A 25,118-nucleotide genomic window follows, 5' to 3' on the forward strand; every position below is an offset into this window, starting at 1 on the left:
AATTAAATATGGATACTCTATGTTCGAATTTATAATAACTTATTTATGTAGTAGATAACTTATAAGATTTTAAGATAAGCATATATTTTATGTCCAATTAGATGCAGTTTATTAAACTTCTTCCATTTGAACACCAACACAATCTTTTCCTAACTATTTTCACTTTTATAAATTCATTGTACTTTAATATTTTTTTTACTTTTTTAAGCACAATTCTAACTTGAAATAATAATAGTATGATCAATATCTAAAAGAAAATAAAAAATTAATATACTCATCATATTTATATATTTTAAAATTAAATTATTAAATAAGGCTTATACAAATATGAATACATAATTAGTTTCTCTGAAAAAAATATAAATATGTTGGACTACAAACCTGAATAAGATACGTAAGAGGTGTCCTACCCTGTAGTATATATGAAAATATATAATTTCTTCTTTTCCGTATTTTTTTTTCCTTTTAAATAAATTACTATAAAAGAACCTCCTTTCGTCTTACAGCGTCGGTCATATTTGGGCACTGGTTTTCTGCAGCTATCAAATCCTCCGACCGGACGGTCACTTTCGAATCGAGTCGGTTCACGGGTTCATATGAATTTCCGATCTCTCAAAGCCCTGTGCCCTATTACTTTACCTCGTGTTAATTCTCTGCAAGTGTAAATCTGAGAAATTTAATCGCCGCACGGAATTGTTTTGCTGGTGTTATAGTCGGCGGAGGTCGATCACTTTGCGATTTAGTGTTTGAGGTACTTGATTTCTGGTTTTTTGTTTATTTAGTGATTTTTTAGTTCTTCGGGGGCCTAATTGTTTGTGTAATTTCTGTTTTCGGTGGTTTGATTTGGGTAATTATGTGTGAATTCGGGTTTTGATTTCTTATATGGAGAAGATTTTTGAGAGTTTACTCGTCATGATTTGTTCGTGTTCGATTCTGGTATCTGTAAAGTCAATATACTGCGTTGATTAGAATTCTGAAAAATTAATTATCTTTTTAAAGAACATAATGAAACGAAGTTAGCTGTGATTGGTTTCCGGTGACCGAATTTTTAAGAAATTTTATCCTTTTGTTTTTAGTTGAATGATATCGGAATTAACATAAAGTTTCATCGAAGAACAAAAATCACCAGATCTGTAATATTAGATAAATTTTAGAAAGAAAGATTCTTTCTTTTCTGTTGTAAATTATTTGTCTTGTTGACATGGATAAAACCTAGGTTTTCAATTTAGCAACGAGATTCTTTAATCCACACAAAGCACAAGGAAAATTTGAATTACACTTTTTTTTTCTTGGTATTTCTCTCATACAGAGGTTATGCATTAGGGCATCTCCAACCCTATTCTCCATTTTTTCATTCTCTATACTCCAAAATGGAGTATTGCATTCTCTATTTAAAAAATCTTCTCCAACCCATATTCTCTAAATTTTATAAATTCTTTATTTTTTATATTTTTTATTCCAAATTATTTAATATAAAAATAGTAATTATGTAATATGATATTAAACAAATTAAATTAAATGTGACTCATTTTTTTAAAACATAATTCATTTATTTTGACATCAAATTTCAAGCCGCATACAACATTAAAACACATACATAGATCGATATAAAATTATCCCACTATCCCATTACTACCCACTAAAGTATTTGAATGACATCCACACTACCCACTATCCCACTAACATCTATCCTTCTATAAAATACTCTTTCATCCCTAATTCATTCTCTCCAAGCATAATGAAGTCATCTCGACGTGGTCCTGGTTTCTCAATTGAGGAGGACAAACTTCTTGTGACAATTTATCTCGACATCTCCCAAAATCTTATTATTGGCATAAACCAGTCAAATGATAGCTTGTGGTCTCGAGTGGCAGCCAGTTACAACGAGCAACTCACTAGTCCGTCAACAGAGCATCGTACTATGAGGGCCCTTCAATGTCGATGGTCCAACATAAGTAGGGCTGTCCAAAGTTTTAGTGGATGTATTCGTCAAGTGGAACTTAGACACCAAAGTTGGTGCATCGGAAAATGCCATTCTCCAAAATTGCAAATACACCCTTTAACTTTTTTTTATATTAATTTCATATATTTTAATGTTTATTCAATACTTTTACTAAATCTTAATGATTTTTTGGTATTATTTAATTTATTTCAAGTTTTCTCATTTTTTATTATTTATTTATTTATTGTAATTGAATTATTTTGATGAAAAAAACAAATGAAAATAATAATTAAATAAGATTGTGAAATGATACATTACATGTTTTTTTCAACACAAATCGAATTAGTTAACTTGAGATAAATTAAACATGCATACACATTAAAACATAAAAAACAGTTCACATTAAAACATATAAAATAGACGATCATAAAACAAACCAACAACTTAAAACAAACACTCACAAGCAATACACATTGACATATTTTTATTCCACTGCAATGATGACTAAACAGTAGTACTCTCCTAGATCGGACCCGGATGGAGAAGTTCCGCCGAAGAACTGGCCAAACAGATTAGAAGATCCGTCGGCTCCATCACCTTTTGCTGCTCTTTTCTGCCAAATGTTTTGTTGTTCTTTGAGCAAGTATGCACGGAATGATTCATCAACAGACATAGGGTTCATCCGTAATATTTTATTTTCTTCTTTCCAAGCCAATAGAGCGTTCCTTTCTTTCTGAACATCAATGAGTTGTTGTCGATGGGTCTCGGCATTCTCCATTGCAGTCATCATTTTCTCACTGCATTTGGCCATGGTGGAAATATCGTTTGAGTAATCTTCAGTGGCTTTTCTTTTGGCTTTTGCTTTTTTTATGCCGATTGGTCGCTGAGTACTCCCTGATGGGCTATCTTCATCTAGGTTTACATCAAACCCAGATAGTCCCGGAAAATCTGGTGTTGGGGATTCTGTGTTGGGTGAGTAGTCAGACTGGGAGGAGTTCATACAGTTTGATATGAAACCAGGTAAGGTAGCGTTGGATGACCTAAACTTCTCCTGGTCTTTTAGTAAAGACCGAACATGATCCAATCTCCATGTTGACCCAGATTGCTTAAATAATTCTTTTGCTTCTTCAAGCTTTAAAAACGTGTTAGTTGTATGTTATTTACACACTAAAAATTAAAATATTTAAAGAATATTTGAACATTTGTACTCACAATGTCTTTCTCCGATGCACCACTTTGGTGTCTAAGTTCCAATTGACGAATACATCCACTAAAACTTTGGACAGCCCTACTTATGTTGGACCATCGACATTGAAGGGCCCTCATAGTACGATGCTCTGTTGACGGACTAGTGAGTTGCTCGTTGTAACTGGCTGCCACTCGAGACCAAAATGCTATCATTTGACTGGTTTATGCCAATAATAGGATTTTGGGAGATGTCGAGATAAATTGTCACAAGAAGTTTGTCCTCCTCAATTGAGAAACCAGGACCACGTCGAGATGAATTCATTATGCTTGGAGAGAATGAATTAGGGGTGGAAGAGTATTTTATAGAAGGATAGATGTTAGTGGGATAGTGGGTAGTGTGGATGTCATTCAAATGCTTTAGTGGGTAGTAATGGGATAGTGGGATAATTTTATATCGATCAATGTATGTGTTTTAATGTTGTCTGCGGCTTGAAATTTGATGTCAAAATAAATGAATTATGTTTTAAAAAAATGAGTCACATTTAATTTAATTTGTTTAATATCATATTACATAATTACTATTTTTATATTAAATAATTTGGAATAAAAAATAAAGAATTTATAAAATTTAGAGAATATGGGTTGGAGAAGATTTTTTAATAGAGAATGCAATACTCCATTTCGGAGTATAGAGAATGAAAAAATGGAGAATAGGGTTGGAGATGCCCTTAATCTTTAAACCCTCTCATGTTATGCAGTTTTTAGAATATTTTGTTTGCTGGGTTCGGCTTGTGTAGACATGTTAATTTATAACTAAACTGAATTTTTTGAGCTGTCTGAATTGTAGAGAAATACAGTATTATTGTTTCTTTTATGCATTGAAACGATGAACAATTCATAACTAGCTTCTTCATGAAATGAAGCCTCAGCCAGTTGCGGCTAACTAAATTCCAAAAAATTGCTCCACTTCTGAAATGCCAAAAGATGGAAGGGCATCTTTTGACCGGGCTAGAGTATCTCCTTATTCTTGCAGCTTGAAGGACACAGGTGGAAGCTCATCGCCTCTTGTTGGGGATGAAAGAGAATGGGAAGAAGCCCGATGCCCCATTTGCATGGAGCATCCACACAATGCTGTCCTGTTACTATGTTCCTCCCAGGAGAAAGGTTGTCGCCCTTTCATGTGCGACACGAGCTACCGACACTCAAATTGCCTTGATCAATATCGAAAGTCATTTTCATCTTCAACGTCGGCAGGACAGAAGTATGACCTCATTTGCCCCCTTTGTCGGGGATGTATCACAGGATGGGTTGTCAAAGAGCCTGCAAGGAGGTTCATGAACTCGAAAACAAGATGCTGTTCTCTAGAAAAATGCAATTTCAGTGGAAATTATACCGAGCTAAGGAAGCATGCTAGACTTGAACACCCCTCTGATCATCCATCAGAAACCAGTGCAATCCGGCAATCAAACTGGACAATGTTGGAGCGACAACTAGATATCAATGATGCACTTGTGTACCAGTTGGATTTTGAAGATGCTTGGGATGGGTGGCCTAGCTGGGATGAGTTGGGGGATGCTGATTTTTGGAGTGATGGAACCTTTTTCGATTTCCCTATGGAAGAAATGCCTGATTTTGAAGCTGACGTGTTTGGGAGTCTACCTCTAATCTGATTCCACTTTGTTCACATCTCTGGAGACAGAGATGAGCGATTCTGATTTCTCAGGAGAATACGACAGTCTTCATTGGAGATCAACGGCAGACAATTCAAGTCCAAGCTCTAACAATCAAAGTAACTCGTTGAGTTCAGTTCCAACATCGATGTATAACAGAGAAAATAATCCAACCATTTCCGAGCCCAGTCAAACATCACTCAGTCAAAGAGGGAATCCCTTGTTGATTTCCAGATCAACATTGAGCTATCCCATAGAAAACAATCCAACCATTTCAGGGTCGAATCCTAGGTCAAACAATGGAGGAGGAAATTCCTTCTCGATTTCAAGGTCAATAGCAAGGTATGATAGAGAAAACAATCGTACCAATTCAAGATCGCGATCGAGTTATGAAAGAGAGAATTACATTACTTATTCAAGATCGAGATCAAGTTATAGAGGGGAAAATGCGTCAATAAATTCAAGAACAAGCAGTCGCACCGAAGAAGACGCCCGTTTTGCAAGACGAGCTGGATTTAGGGACTTTCCTGCTGTTTCAAGACAACGGTCGCCTTGAAGAACAATCTAAAATTGTACCAAAAATGCATCTTTTGTTGTTTCTTCGAAATGGGATTTAAGTTCAGGATGTATTTCATTTGGACACGTGTAGCTTTTGGTTTGGTTTCTTCATATTGAATTCCATTTGGTATTCATGTAGTCCATTGACTTCTTTTTATTAGGGTTCGAATTTATATACGGAATGGAAATATATTTTCTTTATTTAATTGATATAATTTCTTATCTTAAATAATTTCCCTAATATTATTTATTTCTTGTTGATTTGATTGAGTATAATATTTAATTATGGTTTTGTCTTTCTAGATAATTATGTTAAGATTTTATTGTGATATAATATCTTCCTTAAATTTAATTTCTTATTGATAATATTATGTGGAATATTGAGTTTGCCTTTTCTAGATATTATATTTATGATTATGATTTAATGAGATATGGTATCAATGTTTAAAAAGAGTTTATTTCTAATTAAACTCTCACATTCCTTGTGAAATAGGTTTCCTTGAAGAATAAAAGTCCACATCTATAAATAAGAGATCAAAGACATTGTTGAAGCTCTCTCTCTCACTCTCTCTTCTCTCTCTTGTGCACAAGGCTTCTCGATTATTCATACACGCACTTTGGAGAGAGCTCTTGGATTGATGATTCATGTATACTTTTAAGAGAGAGCTTTTTCGATGTATATGGTTTTCACTCTTCGCTTGGAGGTTTTCATGAATGCATAACTTATGCACTTTTGCACGTTCAGAATTTCAGAGAAAACCTTATTCAAGAGACGTGCTGTGTTTGAAGAGTTGTGACAGGGTGTTGCCGTGAATGTTGGGAACATCTCCAGACAATATCTGGGAAGATGTTGGCCAAAGATTGCTTCTCTTGGATCTACTGTTTGGCAACACGTTTTTGCTTTCTTGTTTTAGTTTTATTCTGGTTGTTTGTTTTTAGAAAGCATTTGTTTTCTCAACTTGTGTCATAATCACTAGTGTTAGGTTTTTGTGCAAACATTGTGGTTTTCTAGTGATTAATTTTTGCCATAAGGCACCGCACAAGTATTTATACTTGTGCATATTTAATCTTGTCCATTTATTTATTTCAAGTCAATTTGTGTTGTAAAATATAATTTTCCGCTGCATGTAGATGTTGTCCGAGATGTTGTAACATCTGGCACAACATTTAATTCTGACAAAACACAAATTCACTATTTCACATCATATTCTGAGATTCTTATTATTTGTGATATCTGTCGGACAAAATAATCCTTACAAGTGGTATCAGAGCCAACTCTTGATATACTAAGTGCTGATTCTGGTTTTTATTTTTTTTGACAGACATATTTAATGGACACATCACTTGCAAACAGAGCACTTCGACCACCAGCTCCTAAACCTCCTGTCCAACAACAGTTTCGACCAAGGAATGAAGAAAAACGCTGGTTGCAAGTGAATCCTTTAGGTGTTGCCACACCTGGCCGCAACATCTGCAAAAATTCAGTATGTTTGAACTCCACAACTTCTAGAAATTTAAGTGGTGATGATGGATCAGATACTGATTATGAAGAACTCACTCTTGAGAGTGTGCAAAAGCTGTATGAAGAGCTGTTTGAAGATTGGACCAAGACAAACAAGTTGAACTCAAGTCTCATGAAGGAGAACGTTGAACTAAAAGCCGTAGTTGCCAAACTTGAAGTACTTTTGAGCAAAAAGGATTCGGAACTTGGTAAGACCAAAGAAGAGCTTCAAAAGGCAACAGAAACTTTGTCCAAATTCAATTCAAATACATCCAAGCTTGAATCCATACTTTTGATGGGAAGAGATGACAAGAAAGACTTAGACTTCAAAGATAATGTGTTTGAGATTGGTGAATCTTCCAAGTCGACTATCTTTGTGAAGGGAAAGGATGATACATCTATACAACCACAATCCAAACCGCCGATCAAAAGATCTCCTTCAAAAAGACAACATGTTGAACCTGTGCCTAAGAAAAGAAAACGCAGGTATGTATGTCATTATTGTTTTAAGCCTGGACATATCAGGCCATACTGTTTTAAACTCAAGGATGACTGCATGAATCGAAAGTCGAGCAGGATGTTACCCCGAATGTTGTCCAACATTTCCCGCAACACCTCCCACCATCGACCTACAGTAAGACAAATTTGGGTATCAAAGGTAAAAACTCACTGTAATGTTGTCTATACTTCATTGAAAACTAATACTGCAGATCATTGGTACTTTGATAGTGGAAGCTCACGCCACATGACAGGTTCAAGAGAACATCTCATCGATTATGTTGAACAAAATTGTGGTAGAGTGACCTATGGAGGGGGAGCTAAAGGAAAGATTGTGGGAAAGGGAACTTTGAATGTGGAAGGAGTACCAAAGCTCCACAATGTGCTTCATGTTGAAGGATTAAATTTGAATTTTATAAGCATAAGCCAATTGTGTGATGATAATTTGCTTGTTAAGTTTGATAGACATGCTTGTGAAGTTTTTGATGAAACTGATATGTGCATTATGACAGGTACAAGGTCTTCGGACAATTTCTACCAAATAGGTGAAGAACTTTCATGCAAACATGCAGAAGTTAGTGAACTCGACCTATGGCATCAAAAACTTGGACATGCTAGTTTCAAAACCCTGAAGAATTTGAGTATACGAGGTATGCCTAACCTATCATCTAGTACACCATATGTTTGTGGAGATTGTCAAAAGGGTAAGCAAACTCGCGTGTCACATCACATGTTTCCCCACTTTGGGACAACACGTTGCCTCGAATTGCTACACATGAATCTTATGGGTCCTGTAGAAGTGGAAAGTTTTGGGGATCTCAAAAAGAAAACAGCTGAAGATGATGTGGATGAGTTTCTGGAAATTCCAATATCACTGGAAAATGCAGATGTTGTCCCAGATGTTGCAACATCTGACACTGAAGTCAATGAAGCCGCGGACGAAACGAATAATGATGATGACGCAGTAGATGATGGGCAGAATATTCCAAGTAAAATTCAGAAAAACCATCCATCATCTCAAATAATTGGAAGTATGCATGAAGGTGTCCAAACTCGAAAGAAAGAAAAAGTGGATTACCGAAAGATGGCTGGACTTATTTGCATGAGCTCCTTATACTCACAGATTAAGTGAATATCTACTGAAAATTGGCTTCAAACGAGGTGAGGTAGACAAAACTCTTTTTATTCAGAAATCTAAAGGTGAGATTCTTTTTGTCAAGCTTTTGTTTATGATTTCTCACAATTTTCATGGGTCAGTTTCATTAGAGAGAAATCGGATACTGTGTAATTCTAGTACAATTGATATTTCAAAAAAATCCAGTAAACACTCTCGAACAAAACACATTGACATTAGACGTCACTTTATTCGAGATTTAGTAGAAAAAAGATTGATTCGAATTGAATTTGTTGATACAAATAACCAAATGGCTGATATATTCACAAAAGCATTAGTTTTTTTTAGACTCTCCACCCTTAGGAAATCTCTCAGCATGTGTTCTGCCTGATCATTCATAGATGTTGTCTCAGATGTTACAACATCTCGGACAACACCCAACATGCATGTGCATTTCTAGAACTTAGACATACTGCATTTGCATTCATACTGTTATATGATGTGTTATCACAATGTTGCATAAATCTTCTGGTGCACTTACAATTTCTTGCTCTATCTAAACTTAACACACTTGGATATGCTTAACAATCTGATTAAATCACAAAATAGTTGAAGGATGATCATGTACTCCATGACATTGTCCCATACGAAAAATGACTTGAAAAGATTGAGTACAAAGAAAAATCAATTATGCATATGCTCTGTTATCAGAAGAAAAGATGGGAAAAAGCTACCTAAAAGAGTACAATGAAGACTGTGTTTTTAGTGTGGGAGCTATCTTTTCTGAATTTAATACAAAAGGCAAAAATAGAAGAAAATGGAAAAAGCTACCTAGAGGAGTCCTAAAGAAGACCGTTCTTCTAGTGTGGGAGCTACCACTTCTATGATCAGAAAGTTGATAAGTCTCTAAGTGTGCAGAAAAATCTAAATATATCTTGAAATTGGACGTGTTGTCAGAAGATGTTGCCAACATTTGTGACAACATTTCATTTGTGAACATATCTCATATTTGTTTTCATGTTTCTAGTTTTGTTACATTGTGTTATTAGGCATAAATAGGTCATGCATAAATATAACATTGTGAATATTGTTGGTCAAGAGGGTATTCATATTTCAATTGAGAAAATTCGATGAAAATCCGGATTTTGCTAGAAATCCAATATTTGTGATTTTTGATGGTTCAGTGGTGTTAATTCGATGTGTGCTTCTGGAATTTTTTTGAAATGATTCTTGACGCAATTATTCAGTAATTTTGGACAGTGATTACGGGCTAAAGCTGATCTTGTCTCTTATGAGAACTTAGTTTTTGACTGTCGTCCAGCTATTGAGGTAGATGTCCATTCTGGACAAAAAAGGGGAGAAAATGCGACTCAAACTCAAGGGACTATGATTTGAAAGGCTCAAATGAATTGAAAGGATCAAATGATACATTTGCTTGATTTCGTTTTTAATGTTCTGCTTTGTTAAGGTTTGTTGCCCTGATGAGTTTCTGTTTTAATGAACTGTTAATGATTTTTGCAGGTGTATTCTCAGGTGTTGCCAACACAACGAACAACACCCGTACCAACTTGATTTTATTCAGGGGGAGAAAAATTCTCATATTAAGGGAGAGTTAACTGGAGTTCAACTGAGAAATTGAGTTTGATTTGATTTTGTCCAGAAAGACAAAAAGGGAGAGATTGAAGGGAAATATATTTTTTTTATTTAATTGATATAATTTCTTATCTTAAATAATTTCCCTAATATTATCTATTCCTTGTTGATTTGATTGAGTATAATATTTAATTATGGTTTTGCCTTTCTAGATAATTATGTTAATATTTTATTGTGATATAATATCTTCCTTAAATTTAATTTCCTATTGATAATATTATGTGGAATATTGAGTTTGCCTTTTCTAGATATTATATTTATGATAATGATTTAATGAGATATGATATCAATGTTTAAAATGAGTTTATTTTTAATTAAACTCTCACTTTCCTTGTAAAATAGGTTTCCTTGAAGAATAAAAGTCTACATTTATAAATAAGAGATCAAAGACATTGTTGAAGCTCTCTCTCACTCTCTATTCTCTCTCTCTGTTGTGCACAAGGCTTCTCGATTATTCATACACGCACTTTGGAGAGAGCTCTTGGATTGAGGATTCACGCATACTTTTAAGAGAGAGCTTTTTCGATTTATATGGTTTTCACTCTTCGCTTGGAGGTCTTCATGAAAGCATAACTTATGCACTTTTTCACGTTCAGAATTTCAGAGAAAACCTTATTCAAGAGACGTGCTGTGTTTGAAGAGTTGTGACAGGGTGTTGCCGTGAATGTTGGGAACATCTCCAGACAACATCTGGGAAGAAGTTGGCCAAAGATTGCTTCTCTTGGATCTACTGTTTGGCAACACGTTTTTGCTTTCTTGTTTTAGTTTTATTCTTGTTGTTTGTTTTTAGAAAGCATGTGTTTTCTCAACTTGTTGAGGAAATTGATTTTTGTCATAATCACTAGTGTTAAGTTTTTATGCAAACATTGTGGTTTTCTAGTGATTAATTTTTGTCATAAGGCACCGCACAAATATTTATACTTGTGCATATTTAATCTTGTTTATCTATTTATTTCAAGTCAATTTGTGTTGTAAAATATAATTTTCCGTTGCATGTAGATGTTGTCCGAAATGTTGTCACATCTGACACAACATTTAATTCTGACAAAACAGAAATTCACTATTTCACATCATATTCTGAGATTCTTATTATTTGTGAAATCTGTCGGACAAAATAATCCTTACATATACTTTTCAGAATATCCATCGGGCAACGAGCTCTTCCCAAAAGCCATCCGACTCACTCATTTTTTTTATAAGCTCATAATTTAAAAATAAAAAACCTATTATGTGATAATATAAATTGACTCAATATAAATTATTATTTGTGGATTTTTCTTATTACACATCACTAAAAAAGTTAGTTAAATATAAGTTTTTATTATTATTTATTGGTTTCTTGATAAATTTATTTATAAAATTTATTAATCTTGGGTCTCATGATAAATTTGTTTCTAACATAAATTTATTTATTCTAGGCCAAGTACAAACAAAAAAACAGTTATTTATCATCTAAATTTATTATATATTATAATAAATTGACACAATATAAAAGTTATTCTGACTCATGAGAATTGTTCAGATATCAAGGAAGATTTATTTTCGAAGTCGACATTCCCGAAATGCTCGTCAACAAAAAAAACAAAAAACAAAAACTGCAATTGATGTAATGAGAATTGAATTGATGTTTTCCAAATGCTTACATTGCTTATAAAATCTTGTTGGCTATCTCGGTTAATCGGAAGTTGTATTGCCTAAATATCCTACCAAACATAGGATCATTTCTAGGAACATCCATACAAAACAAATGCAAGAATTTTCGTCTAACAGAAAAAAACAAAAAAGTCTTTAATATAACTTCCGCCAATGTCATGAATCAACCAACTTGCCTCGCATATTCAGAAAACTGAAGAGTAGAACAACAAAATATCATTCGTCTCGTGTGATTGAAACCACCTCTTTAGCCGGTCCAAATGATCGAACAGTTGCAAGTTATTCTACAACATCTGAAGTCCGATGAGATCCGCCCAACAAATCAATTCTACCAGGTACAATGGTTTTGCCCTGTAAAATCTTTAAAAGAAACAAAGCCAAAACTCGTTGTGGCTGCCATTCTTTCTTGAGGCATCCAGTTTCATCAGGTTCAAGCTATGTAGTATGCGTTTCAAAAACATCTCGTATAAAGAATTTCAAACATTTGTCCACAGTAATCCCTGTGAAATGAAGTGGGTTATTTTCCAGATCAAGTTGTCTATGTATGCTCAAAACCTTAAAATGTAAGATGATTCTGCAATTTTGGATTCAGTGTCGGATTCAATTGTAGTTACTACTTTCTACTAACCAAAAACAAACCGCAACTCCTTCGGTTTTAACTTCAGTGCATGTTTCGAACAGAAACATGATCAGGTCTAGCTGGTGGCATTTATGGCCACACAGAAGTGTATTCTTTTGGAGGTGGGATCACCTATCTTTATGAATCAGGGTGTACCTTAACCCCATCATGAAATATTAAGCTTAAAAACAAGGAAATGAAAACAAATTCTCACCATCACTGGAATTGAGATCATAGGGATGACTTTTATCTCTTTTTGCTAGTGGAGCATAAATATCGAAGCATATACTCGTTTGAGAAACAAGTATCGGACAGATCTGTATGCAACCGAGTAATTGCATTTTGCAATGTTCTAAGAGCAGGTCGCACGTTTGTGAAATTCTGCTGAATTACGGTGCCATGGAATTTGCACAGTTCCTAAAAAAAGTCAAAAAATGTCACAATTTGTTCTGCAATGCAAATTTCTGTTTCTTCATTTGCAAGATAAATATAGATCGATTAATGGTAGCTTTTGTGTAACCTGGCACCATCTAAGAATGAACTCCAAATGTGGACAATTTTCCAGAAGATCTGCCAGTGCTTCCACTAATCTCTGCAAATATTTGGCAGGGACTGACGAGGCAACATCTGATATATCTGCTGGGGCGACTGTGAGAATACACTTCTTTATTAGGGTATCTTCGTTCATACGCAGGCTGAGAAATAATGCTCTTTTCGGCTGATCGTCTTTCAATGCATCATCAACTGCCTACCCACAAAAGATAGGCAGGGATCAGAAAAGTCAATGTTATGGGAGTATTTCAAAGGACCGACATGAATTGCAGTTGATTTTCAGTACAATATAAAGAAATGGGACTGAATTAGAGTGCAGATTAATCTACTAGTGAGCTTTTAAAGCCACTAAGAATTCTATCCAATTCATTTTGTAGGTTATCAAATTAAAACCAAGACGTTCAACTATATTTTGATGTTCAAACAATATTTCCTTAATAGAGCTCGATGATTAAGTTTGAACAAATCGAGCTTTTATCCAAACTAGCTTGAAGTTCATTTTTCCAAATCTTGAGATCAAACTTGAATGTTAAACTAACCTCAGGAGTGACATCCATGTCAAGATCCGTGGGGTCAAATATGAATGTATCATCCATAGAATACAGCAACACCCCTTCTGTTGTTGCTGCTGCCCAACTCCGGCCGGTTGGAGCAATTCTCAAGCATTTTGCTCTAATAACGGGTCTTCCATGGTTTGGCATCGAACCAGGTAAATCATACGCCAATCTATCTCGTGTTTGCTTATCCACGCCTTCCTCTGTGTCACTATTATCATCATCAATCAAATCCAGTGGACCTGCTTCGGTCATATTTTTCGAGTTTAAGAAATCAAGAACCCCATCTAGTGATAAATTGTGTGTGATCTGGAACCTCCGCAACAGGACCTGATACGTTAATAAGAATTAAGTGTCATAATATGATATATATATATTTAATAGAAAGAGCTAACTCATGTCGTTTTGTTACAAATAATTTATCACAATCATGTTACTGAAAAACATAAAAGAAAATTGCAACAAAATATACTATTATCCTACAAAAGGTCCAGTAAAGCACATGGCTTGAATTAAAACTGACCTGGTCAGCTGCATCGTACATACAAACGTATTTACTATTTCCCCCAGCCAATATATAGCTACCATCAGAGGAATAACACAAAGTTGTGAAGTACTTTCCGGCACTTGAGTTTGCAGCTGACCTTCGATCTGTCATCAGACGCCCACCAGCAATGTCCCTACGCCCTTCAATTGTAAACATTTCCAAGCCTTGCATAGGATCCCAAAAATGAATTTGACCATCCAGCGTGCTACAAGCCATCTGTTTACCATCAGGACGATAAACAACTGTAAGAACATCATGTGTATGATCAAATTTTTCGATTCCACCTTTTCCTTCGAAAATGTCCCACAGGCGAACAGTTTTATCCCACGAAGAGGAAGCCAAAATAGCCTGCAAGGTAACTAGGAAACTCTTAATACAGATTAATAACCAACAATCTATCTCGTTCTAAGCTCCAAAATGCAATCAAAGAACATTATATATGCACATCTGAAATTTAAGATTAATGATGATGTAAATGAATCGTGACAGATGACAAAAATGATAGATTAGAAAAAATGTCTTCCACAAAGAATTTACCTGATTGGGAGAAAACATTAATCCATGAACAGGACCCTCGTGGCCGCTTAGAACTTCCAGTAGTCGTGCATCCTTCATGGACCAAACAAATATCTACAGGTATTTGCCAACTACCATTTTATCAGTAAAATATATGAAGTCATATGACTCGTATCATTGAAAATATCAAGTTCAAAAATAGGAGTTATCAAGACCTCAAATGAATCGAGAGTTCCAGCACAAATGATGTCACCACTCTGATCTGATGTTAAAGAAACAAACTGCTTTGGTGTAGGGGTCACAAATATTTTAAAGTTGCGATAGCGGAACAGATCATATGCACGAACAGTCCCATCCAGAGATGCACTCAGGAGGCAATTCTTGCTAGCCATGAAATGCAGCGCAGTAACAGCATTATTGTGTTCAGAAAATGTGACAAAACAGAAGCCTGATGAAACAGTCCACACCTGTACCAACAACTTTTAAATTTCTGATTTATGTCGTGGAAATACCAGAAAATAACAATACACAAGACACTTTAAAAAATTTATATTAATGCCTTTGTCCTTGGGAAAAGTTTGATCTATATATAAAGAAATAGATACAAAGACACAATGGAGCACAAATGTATAATCTGATTGGATTTCAGATCCATGCCTCAACAACACTACTCAGTTTGCAGGAGCAATTTGTGCTCCATTAACAACAACAACAAAATATAAATAATTATAGTCAATTGGTTGTCTTACCAACAAAATGAAAAATAAATTGTGACGAGCTTGCCTTGATTTTGTTATCATCTGCTCCAGTAGCCAAGAGCTGCGAATCTGATGAATAAGCAAGGCAATTGACATCAAAATAATGCCCTTGTTGCTTCAGTATATAGCTCTCTGATTTCCACTCCCACACAAGCAACTGACCAAGCTTGGCACACCCGAAGGTTAACCAATTTCCCAGGCCGTTGAATATAGCTGTAGTGATCTTCTCTCTCGAAACAGACAACAAATGGATGCACACAAAATCAGGCATGTGATATAGAGCAAAGACCCCATTAGAAAGCCCTACTACCACCATATCAAGCCCCCGATGATAATCGCACGATGTTACCTTTGCAGGAGCCTGCATTAGATAATCCTTTTTCATCAGTTCCCATTTCATTTTATCCAATAAAACCCCATTCCCTCCATCAAATTCATCGTCGTTCCCATCAGTTTCTTTCCTTTTCTTCAAAACTGTGTCATTCCCACTTGCCAAATTCTGCTCCTGCCTCTGCTCTGGTGTCCCTGGAGAATCCAGCTCTGCTTCACTAAACCCCCATCTAAAAACCGCTCCATCCCGTGATAAGCTATAAACACTAGCTATTCCATTCGTTTTCTTATCCACTCCAAAGAATGCGCCCACAATGACATCCCTATGACCTAAAAACAGAAACGGCTTCTTAGAGTCACTCTTCTTCACCTTTTTCAAACAAAAAAGTCTCAAAGTCAAATCTTTGGACCCAACAATTACGTAATCCGAGTCAGGACTCCAATCCAGACACGTAATTATATCATTACAATCTGCAAATGTTCGAATCAACTCGAATGGAAAAAATTCCTTCTTAAAACCAGGAGACCGCCATATCTGGAGTAGCTTTCCCGCAGATACAGCTATGAATCTCCCGTCAGGGCTGAACTTCACAACGTATATTCGGTGTTTGAAAGATAGGCGATGAAGGACAACCCGGCGGGAGAGGTTTATAAAGAGGCAGCGGTTGTTCTCGTCGACGGTGAACACGAACACACCATCCGATGAGGCGGCGATGTGACGTAGGTTGGTGGAGGCCTGACAAGGGAGGGTTATGGTCTCGGATTTCAAGAGGTCTGTGACGGAGATTCGGTTACCAACCGGTGAGATGAGCAAGGTGTTGTTAACAACGACGACGTTTCCACCGCGGTAGGGAGCGCCAATTGGGTTTTGGAACCTGTAATTCATGTCCGACTCACTGAGGATTCAACGAATTTGGAAAGGGTTTATGCTCTTAAACCCTAATCTCTCAGCTGCAGTTCAACACCAAAAAAAACAAAAAGCGTGCTTGTCAAAATGCGCCATTTAAAGATATTTTTTTTATATATATATATTTTAAAAAAAAACAAAAAAATTAACCAACTTAACGTAATGGTCTTTTCTCATTGCATGCTAAGTTGCTAACGAGGCTACGATATTCGCCGGTTGGTTCGATTCAGTTTACATAATTTTATTTCGATTTTTGGATTTTCAGGTTAAAAATATATAAATTGATATTTAAATTTTTTTTACTTCAATTAAATTTTATTTTAGTAATTTCGATTTTTGGATTTTCGGGTTAAAAATATATAAATTGATATTTTAATTGTTATACTTCAATTAGATTTGATTTTTACTAAACCGTCTGGTTGTTTCTATTGAACAATTATTTAAATTAGCAATTAAAGTATATTTTAAAATATGATATATTACGTTTTTAGTTAATTTTTTTAAAAAAAACCTCTAACTATTAACTTTAAATTGTCACTTAATATCATTTTATAAAATGTATGATCTATATAAAGTTTGGTTTAACATTTTTATCCAAAATAAAAATATCGGTTTTGTATTTACTCTATATGAATTTGCAATTTTTTTGGTTTAAACCAAGGTTTAACACATTTACTAAAGACTTGATTACAATCTTTTAATTGAGATCCTAAATCAATTCATATTCGAACAAAAATGAGTTTTCAATATTCAATCCAACTAAGAGGGTGTTTGGCAGAATTTATAAGATCTAAAAAACAACTTATAAGTTGTTTTAGAGTTTATGAACTCTCATAATTTGTTTGATAAAAAAATTTGCAAATATCTTATAAACTGTCGATAATAAGATGTTGACCGTTTATAAGCTGTTCTAGAAAATTTTACCCCGGATTTTTTTTCAAAAACTATCTTATTTTTATAATTGAGTTCTCCAAAATTTTCTTAATATACATTCTTAAATGGGGAAATTGTCAAAAACTCCCTATTTCCATTCTCAACCTCCTCTTTACTCCCTACCCCATTAAAACTTTGTTTCAACTCCCCATATCCCTCAAATTTCCAAGTTTACCCTTATATATTTATTTTAAATAATTGATTTCTTTTTTGTAGTAAAAGGCCCATCATGCTTCCGTAAAATAAATTGAATCTTTTACCTTTTTGACTAGAGTACCACCGGGTTATATCCACCGTTTTTTACGAACTGCTCCTCACAGTCCAACCACACGATCGCAACCGATGGTTACTAAGCAGATTCCTTCAGCAATACTTAGCACAGCTCTAATTCGTTTCCTACCTTAGAGCGTACAGCAAAAGATCAATTTTTGAAAATAATACATGATAGGGGCTAAGAGCAAAGATCTCTTTTATTCAAACACAAACATTTATTTATTACATAGTAACCTCCTGTAGAGGAGGAGAAACTTGTTTTAGCTACTTATCGTAGCTGAACTCTTGACACACATAAAACTTGAAAGAAAATATTACAACCTTGTATGAAAGAAATGGAGAAAATATTTGATGATCTTCACTTCCTTCTTTCTGCCTTATTTATAGAAGGCTCCTTCGGATTTGAACTTCGGATTTCAAATCTTCATAAGCCTTTACAGCTTGCATTGGGGACCATTTGGTGGTTGAGGGGTCCCTGTCTAGATTATTAATCTTGACATCAACTTCTCATCCTCCTGTATCTCTTTTAGATACCATTGACGATGAGTTTCCAGGATATCGGCAGTAATTTCATCTTTTTTATACTCTTTGAAATGATTTACTAACCATTTAAGAGCTTCTGCCTCTTTCCTCTTGTATGTTATTCTTCTTTTCAAAACTTTCAAGTATACACGATACATTTTAAGTTTTGGTTCTGGTGTGTTAACTGGTTTCCTTTCTGTCCTTATTTATGGATGAATTTTCGGGACCAGTTAATTTACTTTTATTCATTGGATTCCTTTTAGATTGGTGTCCAATGCTTGCTGAGTCATCCACCATTTGTTATTGATGGTCTATTTGTCTTTTACCACTAATTAGTGGTTGTCTTGTTTCTTCCACTCACATGGTAGTGGTCCTGCTTTTGTAGTGGAGGGTCACATGTCCCTTTTAATTTTGTCGAGGAATCTTTGGCTTTCGGCTTCCCCGAGGAAATCGTGAATGTGGTCCATCCCCACTTGTACTGGTTTCGGTAAAGTGTTTCCGATCAGATCTCGGCTTGAATCCTTTACCAAATTCCGGTTCCTTCTGGTTTTGGCATTCTGGACAGATGTTTTCAGACCATCTTCCTACATGTGCCATATTACAGAATTTCCGACGAGTTTCTTTACTTGCCGGCAGCTTGCTATTCCACAAAAGATTTCTTTTCTTTTCAAATAGATCTTCTGCAAAACTTGTTGTTTTTCCTGTCATGGTATTTAACAGGAATGATCTGTTCCCTGAATGATTGTAGAATTTGAACGGAAACTTGACTTTGTCCATCTCAGTGAGACAGACCCAAATACCCCAAGCTCTTCTGGTAGAAATGTCATCTTCAGTTATTGAAGATACTAGGGGTGTTTCTTCTGTCGGAGGGTCCTTGATAAATTTCTGGATATTTGAATCTGGCCTCCTTAGCTTGATGAAATGAAAGGCTTCGTGAGAACCTTTCCCTGCTGGTTCTGGTGCTGCACTAAAGAAGTATAGCTCCAAAACATCTCCTCTGGACAAATAATCATTGTTTGCCCAAGTCTCGTGAACAGCTTCCTGGATCCACTTTGGTAAACCTGAGATTTCCGGAAAGCTGGGTGATGTAGTATAAACTGAGGCAAGAGCCCCAAATTCATACCAAGCTTTAACCTCCTTGGGATATGAATTAGGTTTCATCCATACCCTTGGATATTTTCCTGAAACATCAACCCTATTTGTAGCTGGGTTAATGCCAATACGTGTTTTTAATTTCTCCCAATTCTGCTGATAAACCTGGAATGGAGAAATTACACCTTCATTAGTACCAACCTTAGCTTTGCCTTTGTCAATTCGAGGCCTAAGGTTGATCTCTCCCTCTTCAATCCCCGAGGTGAAGGGTTGACTTGAGGACTCAAGATAAGGATCAGGAGTCTCAATTTTTGTTTCAGCCGACTCATCTCGTGATGATCCCGACTTAACACTTGTGCAAGGGGTATTTGAATCCCCCGCTACAGGTATAGAGTCCTGTACTCGAAAACTCTCCATTTGAGAAACCAGTGGTCTCTCAATGCCCTGGAGGATAGGCCTTTGCGTTACAGACCATAACTGAGTATATGCCTGTAAACATCCTGTAATTCGATCAGAGACAATTCTCTTATCAGCTTGTTGTAGCCTTCCCGCAACTTCTGCGTTAACAGCTAACTTGTTGAACTCGGTTTGAAGCATTTCAAGGTGTTCCCTCAAATGCCTCTGCATCTTGATAATAGCATCAATGTCAATGCTGTCCATCTCTTGTTAAAAAATCTGCAAGAATATTTTCATGAGATTTTATTATCATAATATCAAAAATATAATTTTGACATAAAGCTTGCCATCGTAATAATCTAGCCTTCTCCGGTTTAGACTCAATTCTATTCCTCAAAAAGGCTTTAACTTGAGTGTTATCAACTTTCAAAGTGAATTTCTTTGCAAGTAAAAATAACGGCCATTTTTCAAAAGCCCTTTTTACTGCATAAAATTCCTTTTCGTTGATATGCCATCTTATGGCTTCTGTGTCTGAGAATAACCCACTACAATATCTGCATGGTTGTTCTCCATCTGGTGTGAGCTTTGTTAATACTGCAGCCCACCAATGATCACTGGCATCGGTATATAATACCAGATCATCCTCGTCTTGAGGAATAGCCATCTTTGGAAGATTTTTGCAAACCTTCTTTAAATGGATAAGTCCCTTTGTGTGTTCGTCTGTCCATATAAATCTAGCATCCTTTTTCAATAATGGACTGAACACCTTCCTGTGTTTTGCTAGGTTTTTAATAAACATCCCAGCAAAATTAACAACCCCTAAAAAACTTTGAAGTTGTTTCTTGTCTTTGAGATTCTCTGGAAAATTCTGCACCTTTTCTACTATGTGTTCTTGCAGAATTATTCCTGATTCATCGATTTCAATTCCGAGGAATTCAATCTTTCTTGTAGCAATGACTGCTTTCTTTTCAGATAAAACCAGTCCTTCTTTCTTGCAAACATTAGAGAAAATCTCCAAATGTTTAACATGTTCATTCATATCTTTGGATGCTATTAGAACATCGTCGATGTAAACAAACATAAACTTGAAATAATCTTTGAAAAGATTATCCATCTTTCTTTGAAATATTTGGGGTGAGTTAGCCAATCCCATTGGTAATACTTCCCAAATATAATGTCCTTGAGGTGTGGAGAAAGCTGTGAATTTCTTGCTTTCTTCCTGCATCCGAATCTGATAGAATCCAGACTTGCAATCAAATTTAGAGAATATCTTGGCATTGCGAATGCAACTAATCAAGTGTTCTCTACTAGGTATAAAATACCCATCAAACTCCAGAATCTTATTAATTTCTTGATAATTAATAACCAATCTGGGTTTTCCTCGTTTAATTTCACCATGGTTTCTTACCAGAAAACCTGGACTGCTATATGGTGACATACCTGCTTTGATTAATCCAAGGTCCAAATGTTCCTTGATTATAATCTGCATATCCCTCTGATCAATGATGTTCATTGGGATGGGTTTACAACGGACAAATTCATACTCTTTGCCTTCCTTGATCTTAAGGCAAGCCCTGAGTTGATTTCTGTCCCACCATGCCAAGGGATCTTCGTTATAATTTTCTTTGATCCTCTTCTTGACATCTTCCAGTGATACCTTAGATTCAAACTCTACTTCATTTGTGTGTAGAGTTATCTTAAGGCATTCTATATCTTCTGGTTGGAGTTCCTTATCTGCTCTTAACTGGAGCATTGTTTCTCCAAACCGTCTTGAATCCTTCATTTTTGGGTTCAGAAGTTTTCCTGAATCACCACGCTTGCTGCGAAACTGGATTGGCAATTTTCTGTAAAATGCCTCCCTAAGTCTCTGGACTATGATTTTGTGGGCACATGGTGTTGTGAACACTAATCTTCTAGTCTCATTTTCTTGTGTATAGGACTTGAACATTTGTAGGAAATTATTTCCTAACAATATGTCAGCTCCTGTATCATGAAAATAAATTGGTGGTGTCTTTACCTTGTACCAAGGTGTTTGTCCAGCACCGCCAATCATGATTTCAGTCATCTTAATCCCTTTACATAAGATTAAGATTCTTCTGGAAAAATCTCTTCCAGCAATCTTGGGTAACTCTTCTTCCAAATTATTTGGAAAAACTCCTCGTTTTGCTGTACATATTCCAGCACCTGAATCAATATATGCAGCAAAGTATTCTGCCTTATATTGTTCATACAACATTCCTACTGGAATGTATATGGAGAATGGACTTGTGGTAATTGGATTTTCCACATTTTATCTTCTGCCATAAACTCCATTCCATACTCTAGACGTTTCCAAGGTTTATGTTCCTCGAGAAACTCTAGCCCAAGAATCAATCGTTCTGATTCTTTTCCTGGAATTCCTTGAATATGAACCTCCAATTCTCCGATATTAATCAGTCCTTGGTAAGTTCCTATCATCGGTTGTTCCAAATAGTATATTGAATTACAAGGAAATTGATTCCTTTGTTTTGTAATATCAAATACTATTTCTACTTCCTTCCAACCTTCTGGGCATCTGAGTTTTCCTATTGTAGAAAAACTTTTCAACTCCTGTTGGGTTTCTATGACAGGCCTTTTATCCCATCTGTAACTTGTAATTCTATCTCCTTGAAAAGATAGTCTTCTTGGTTCCAGTCTAAGACTTTGATTTCTCTGTAGAATCGGTTTGTCTTGGATCTGGATATCTGTTTCCTGTATTAAAGGAAACTCAATTCTTTCTGGATAAATTGCCTGCGCAACTTTTCCAAATATCTCAGGTATTTCAATAAACTCGTTTCTAATAAACAATTCAGAATGATGTGTATTAGATAGAGCATATGAAATCTGATAGGTAATAGAATATGGTCTATTGCCTTCCTTCATCAACCTTTTTTCCTTGAAGTTCTGATGTAATGTCAAGGCTCGGCTGAAATCTCGATCTGCCAGGTTGTAGGCTATCCTTGGATAGATTACTCCTACAATTTTTCCTGCACAGAGGTTTCCTGAGATTGTTCCCAGTACTGAATCTTGTAGATTCCCCATTCTTTTATCGCATATGGCGATATCAATTGGTGAATCTATCCCTTCTTTGAAAGTAGCCTTTATCATAATCTGGATTGCTCCTATATGAATCCAGGACATAGTCCTTGCTACTTCTATCTTGAGTTTTTGTAATTCCTCCTTTATTTCTTCGGAAGGAATTAACTGCATCTCCATTTTATTTCCTGTAAGTTCCATTGGGATTGCCATTTCCCTTCTAGAAACTTTATAGATTAGATGATGCTTTCTGTTTCTTAGGCCAAGACTTCCTAAGAACTTTTCTACCTGTCCTGCAGAGAAACCTTGATATCTCTGTAGACTCGGATTTTCTCTCATGATTCTTTGAACCATGTTATGAGATATTGTTGTCTGGCTAAAAAACCCAGACAAATCTTCATGTGTTTCGTGTCGAAACACCTCGTCTTCAGTCAGATTCCGATTCTGTTCCATCAGATTCTTCCTGACTTAAGACTTCCTCTTCTTCATATATACTCTCATCTGAGGCAATGTCCTCAAATTGGTATACTTGAATGAGATCTTGGTAATAAACTGCTTCTTCAATATCCGGAGTAGGATCAAAACGTTTAATACCTCTTTTCTCATTTTCTGGACAATTGGTCGAGATATGACCTCTTGCTCCACATGTCCAGCAATTACAATCCCTGAAACTTTCATTGGCTCTAGTATGAGCTCTTCTGAAAGTTTTCTTTGTAGGTGTTCTTCCTGTGCTTCGAGATGAACTTGATGCCTGGGATGATATCCTACTTCTTGATGGTCCGCTTCTTTGTCCAGATTTATAAGATCTGGCTTTCTGTCTAGACCATACGGTTCTTGGTTTCCAAGAACTTCTTCCACTTCGTGCATAAGGATGAGTCCTAAAACTTTTCCTTTTATGTTTCTGTGGTTTACTTCCAATAATTGTTGGAAGATCATTTTCCTTACAACACAAAGGAGTTCTTTTGTTGATACCCCTTAGTCGTTTGTAATTCTTTTGTAATGCTGCCATGTGACACCATTCTGCTAATTTCCCTTTAAGGAAAGAGGCTCTTCTTGCCAATGTATCTGGATTACCAGGTACGTATTCCCCTATGAGCATTTCTCTCCACGGGCTTGGCATTTTTGCGAAGAAAAGCTGCATAGCTATATCTTCTTCGACTCCTGAATTCCATCTATATTTGGTGAATAACATAATGTATTCATCTACCAAACATATATCATGTAATTCAAGACTATACAGAGCTTGCGTATATTTTTTCTTTTTCTCTGTATCTTGACTATTGAAATAGTCTACCCCTATAAAGTGTGCTTTGAATAGGGTAGCCATTTTTCCCGCGATCTCACTAAGAGATTCTCCAACTAGGACTGACTCTTTCATGTCTGCTGAAGTCATGTCCCAAGCAATTTTTACTGATCCCATAAGACTCATTTCCAAAAGTTTAATGAATCCTTCTTTGTTGAGATCAAGTGTTCCTGCTGCAATTCTCATAGCAGATGTCCAATCGTCTATGAGATCTTCTCTGTTTTTGAAGTCCAATACATCAAGGTTAAGCATAACCCCGTAAGGATGTATAGGATCTAAAACAGTTTTCCCATAGGGTGTTTGGTGCAAAGGGATTTGAGTTCTCCTTGCCCTTGTTCCCGCTGGGTGTGCTCCTCCACCAGTATGGAAATCAGTCTGAGATTCCCTCATATTTATATTATGAGATCCCATACTTTCCCTTGGTGGTTCCTGGGAAGATGACCAGGTTATTGCAGGTGGTGTTTCACCTACTGCTGTATTCATCTTTAGATCTACAACTTTGAGATTTGCGAAAGATTCCGCAAGCTCTTGTAGATCCTCCAAACCAATCCTTTCTAGAGTTGTCATCAGATTAATTTCTTTTCTGAGACAGATTTGATTAGATTGATCATCTTTTCTTCTTCAGTTAAAGGTTTTGACACCACTCTGGCCTTCCCTTGTTGATGTAACAAAGGTTCGGTACCAAAGGATGGTGGTAACCAGCCTCCTGAAGTTCTTCTACTAGAACTTGGTTGTTGTTCTAGTTTCTGTATTCTTGTTTGAATATCCTTTAAGATCTCAAGAATTTCTTCTTGTTTCTCTAGGACCTTTTCAATCCTTTGAGGTACATAATATAGCATATTGCCATAATTTTGTACCGTTTTCTGTATTTCTCTAAGATCCAGAGAGAGCTTAGAGGAGTCTGGTACTATCTCCAGAAATTTATTATTCTGAATCATAAATTTTTACCTGAGGGTGCTGTTGCTTCCCTTCGTAGATCTTCTGT

General features: G+C 35.9%; 3 protein-coding genes across 8 annotated transcripts in view; 1 reads left to right on the forward strand and 2 right to left on the reverse strand.

Annotated features, from left to right (window-relative positions):
• The window catches only part of LOC140822964 (periodic tryptophan protein 2-like), a 97,575-nt gene extending 80,950 nt beyond the window's left edge, over window positions 1-16,625 (reverse strand). The window contains exons 1-8 of one of the 5 annotated variants that reach the window (XR_012116080.1): window positions 15,349-16,624; window positions 14,781-15,032; window positions 14,587-14,679; window positions 14,026-14,397; window positions 13,488-13,832; window positions 12,917-13,144; window positions 12,406-12,813; window positions 11,726-12,277 (exon numbers count right to left, since the gene is read on the reverse strand). Coding sequence is in view for 4 of the 5 variants with exons in the window: in XM_073184005.1 (XP_073040106.1) it covers window positions 12,643-12,813; window positions 12,917-13,144; window positions 13,488-13,832; window positions 14,026-14,397; window positions 14,587-14,679; window positions 14,781-15,032; window positions 15,349-16,539 (2,652 nt within the window). In the remaining variant the exon portion in view is untranslated. Of the gene's footprint in view, window positions 1-11,725; window positions 12,814-12,916; window positions 13,145-13,487; window positions 13,833-14,025; window positions 14,398-14,586; window positions 14,680-14,780; window positions 15,033-15,348 lie in introns of those variants that run through there. The other 4 variants (XM_073184004.1, XM_073184005.1, XM_073184003.1 and 1 more) reach the window with 4 other exon arrangements.
• Window positions 461-5,491, forward strand: LOC140822963 (uncharacterized). Of its 2 annotated transcripts, none has more exons than XM_073184001.1 (2): window positions 461-751; window positions 4,054-5,491. In XM_073184001.1, exon 2 carries the CDS (start codon window positions 4,105-4,107, stop codon window positions 4,798-4,800), a length of 696 nt encoding a protein of 231 aa, XP_073040102.1. In that variant the 5' UTR covers window positions 461-751; window positions 4,054-4,104; the 3' UTR covers window positions 4,801-5,491. The 2 variants fall into 2 exon arrangements, with proteins under 2 accessions (XP_073040102.1, XP_073040103.1); XM_073184002.1 differs by having other exon boundaries at window positions 4,060-5,491.
• Window positions 2,427-3,268, reverse strand: LOC140824111 (uncharacterized). Its single transcript, XM_073185711.1, has 2 exons — window positions 3,155-3,268; window positions 2,427-3,074 (listed from the first exon to the last, which is right to left on the reverse strand). Exons 1-2 carry the CDS (start codon window positions 3,266-3,268, stop codon window positions 2,427-2,429), a joined length of 762 nt encoding a protein of 253 aa, XP_073041812.1.
• Window positions 16,626-25,118: the final 8,493 nt, after the last annotated feature.

Source organism: Primulina eburnea, chromosome 2, assembly GCF_022965805.1.
Source record: "Primulina eburnea isolate SZY01 chromosome 2, ASM2296580v1, whole genome shotgun sequence".
In the NCBI taxonomy this organism is placed as follows: Eukaryota; Viridiplantae; Streptophyta; class Magnoliopsida; order Lamiales; family Gesneriaceae; genus Primulina; species Primulina eburnea.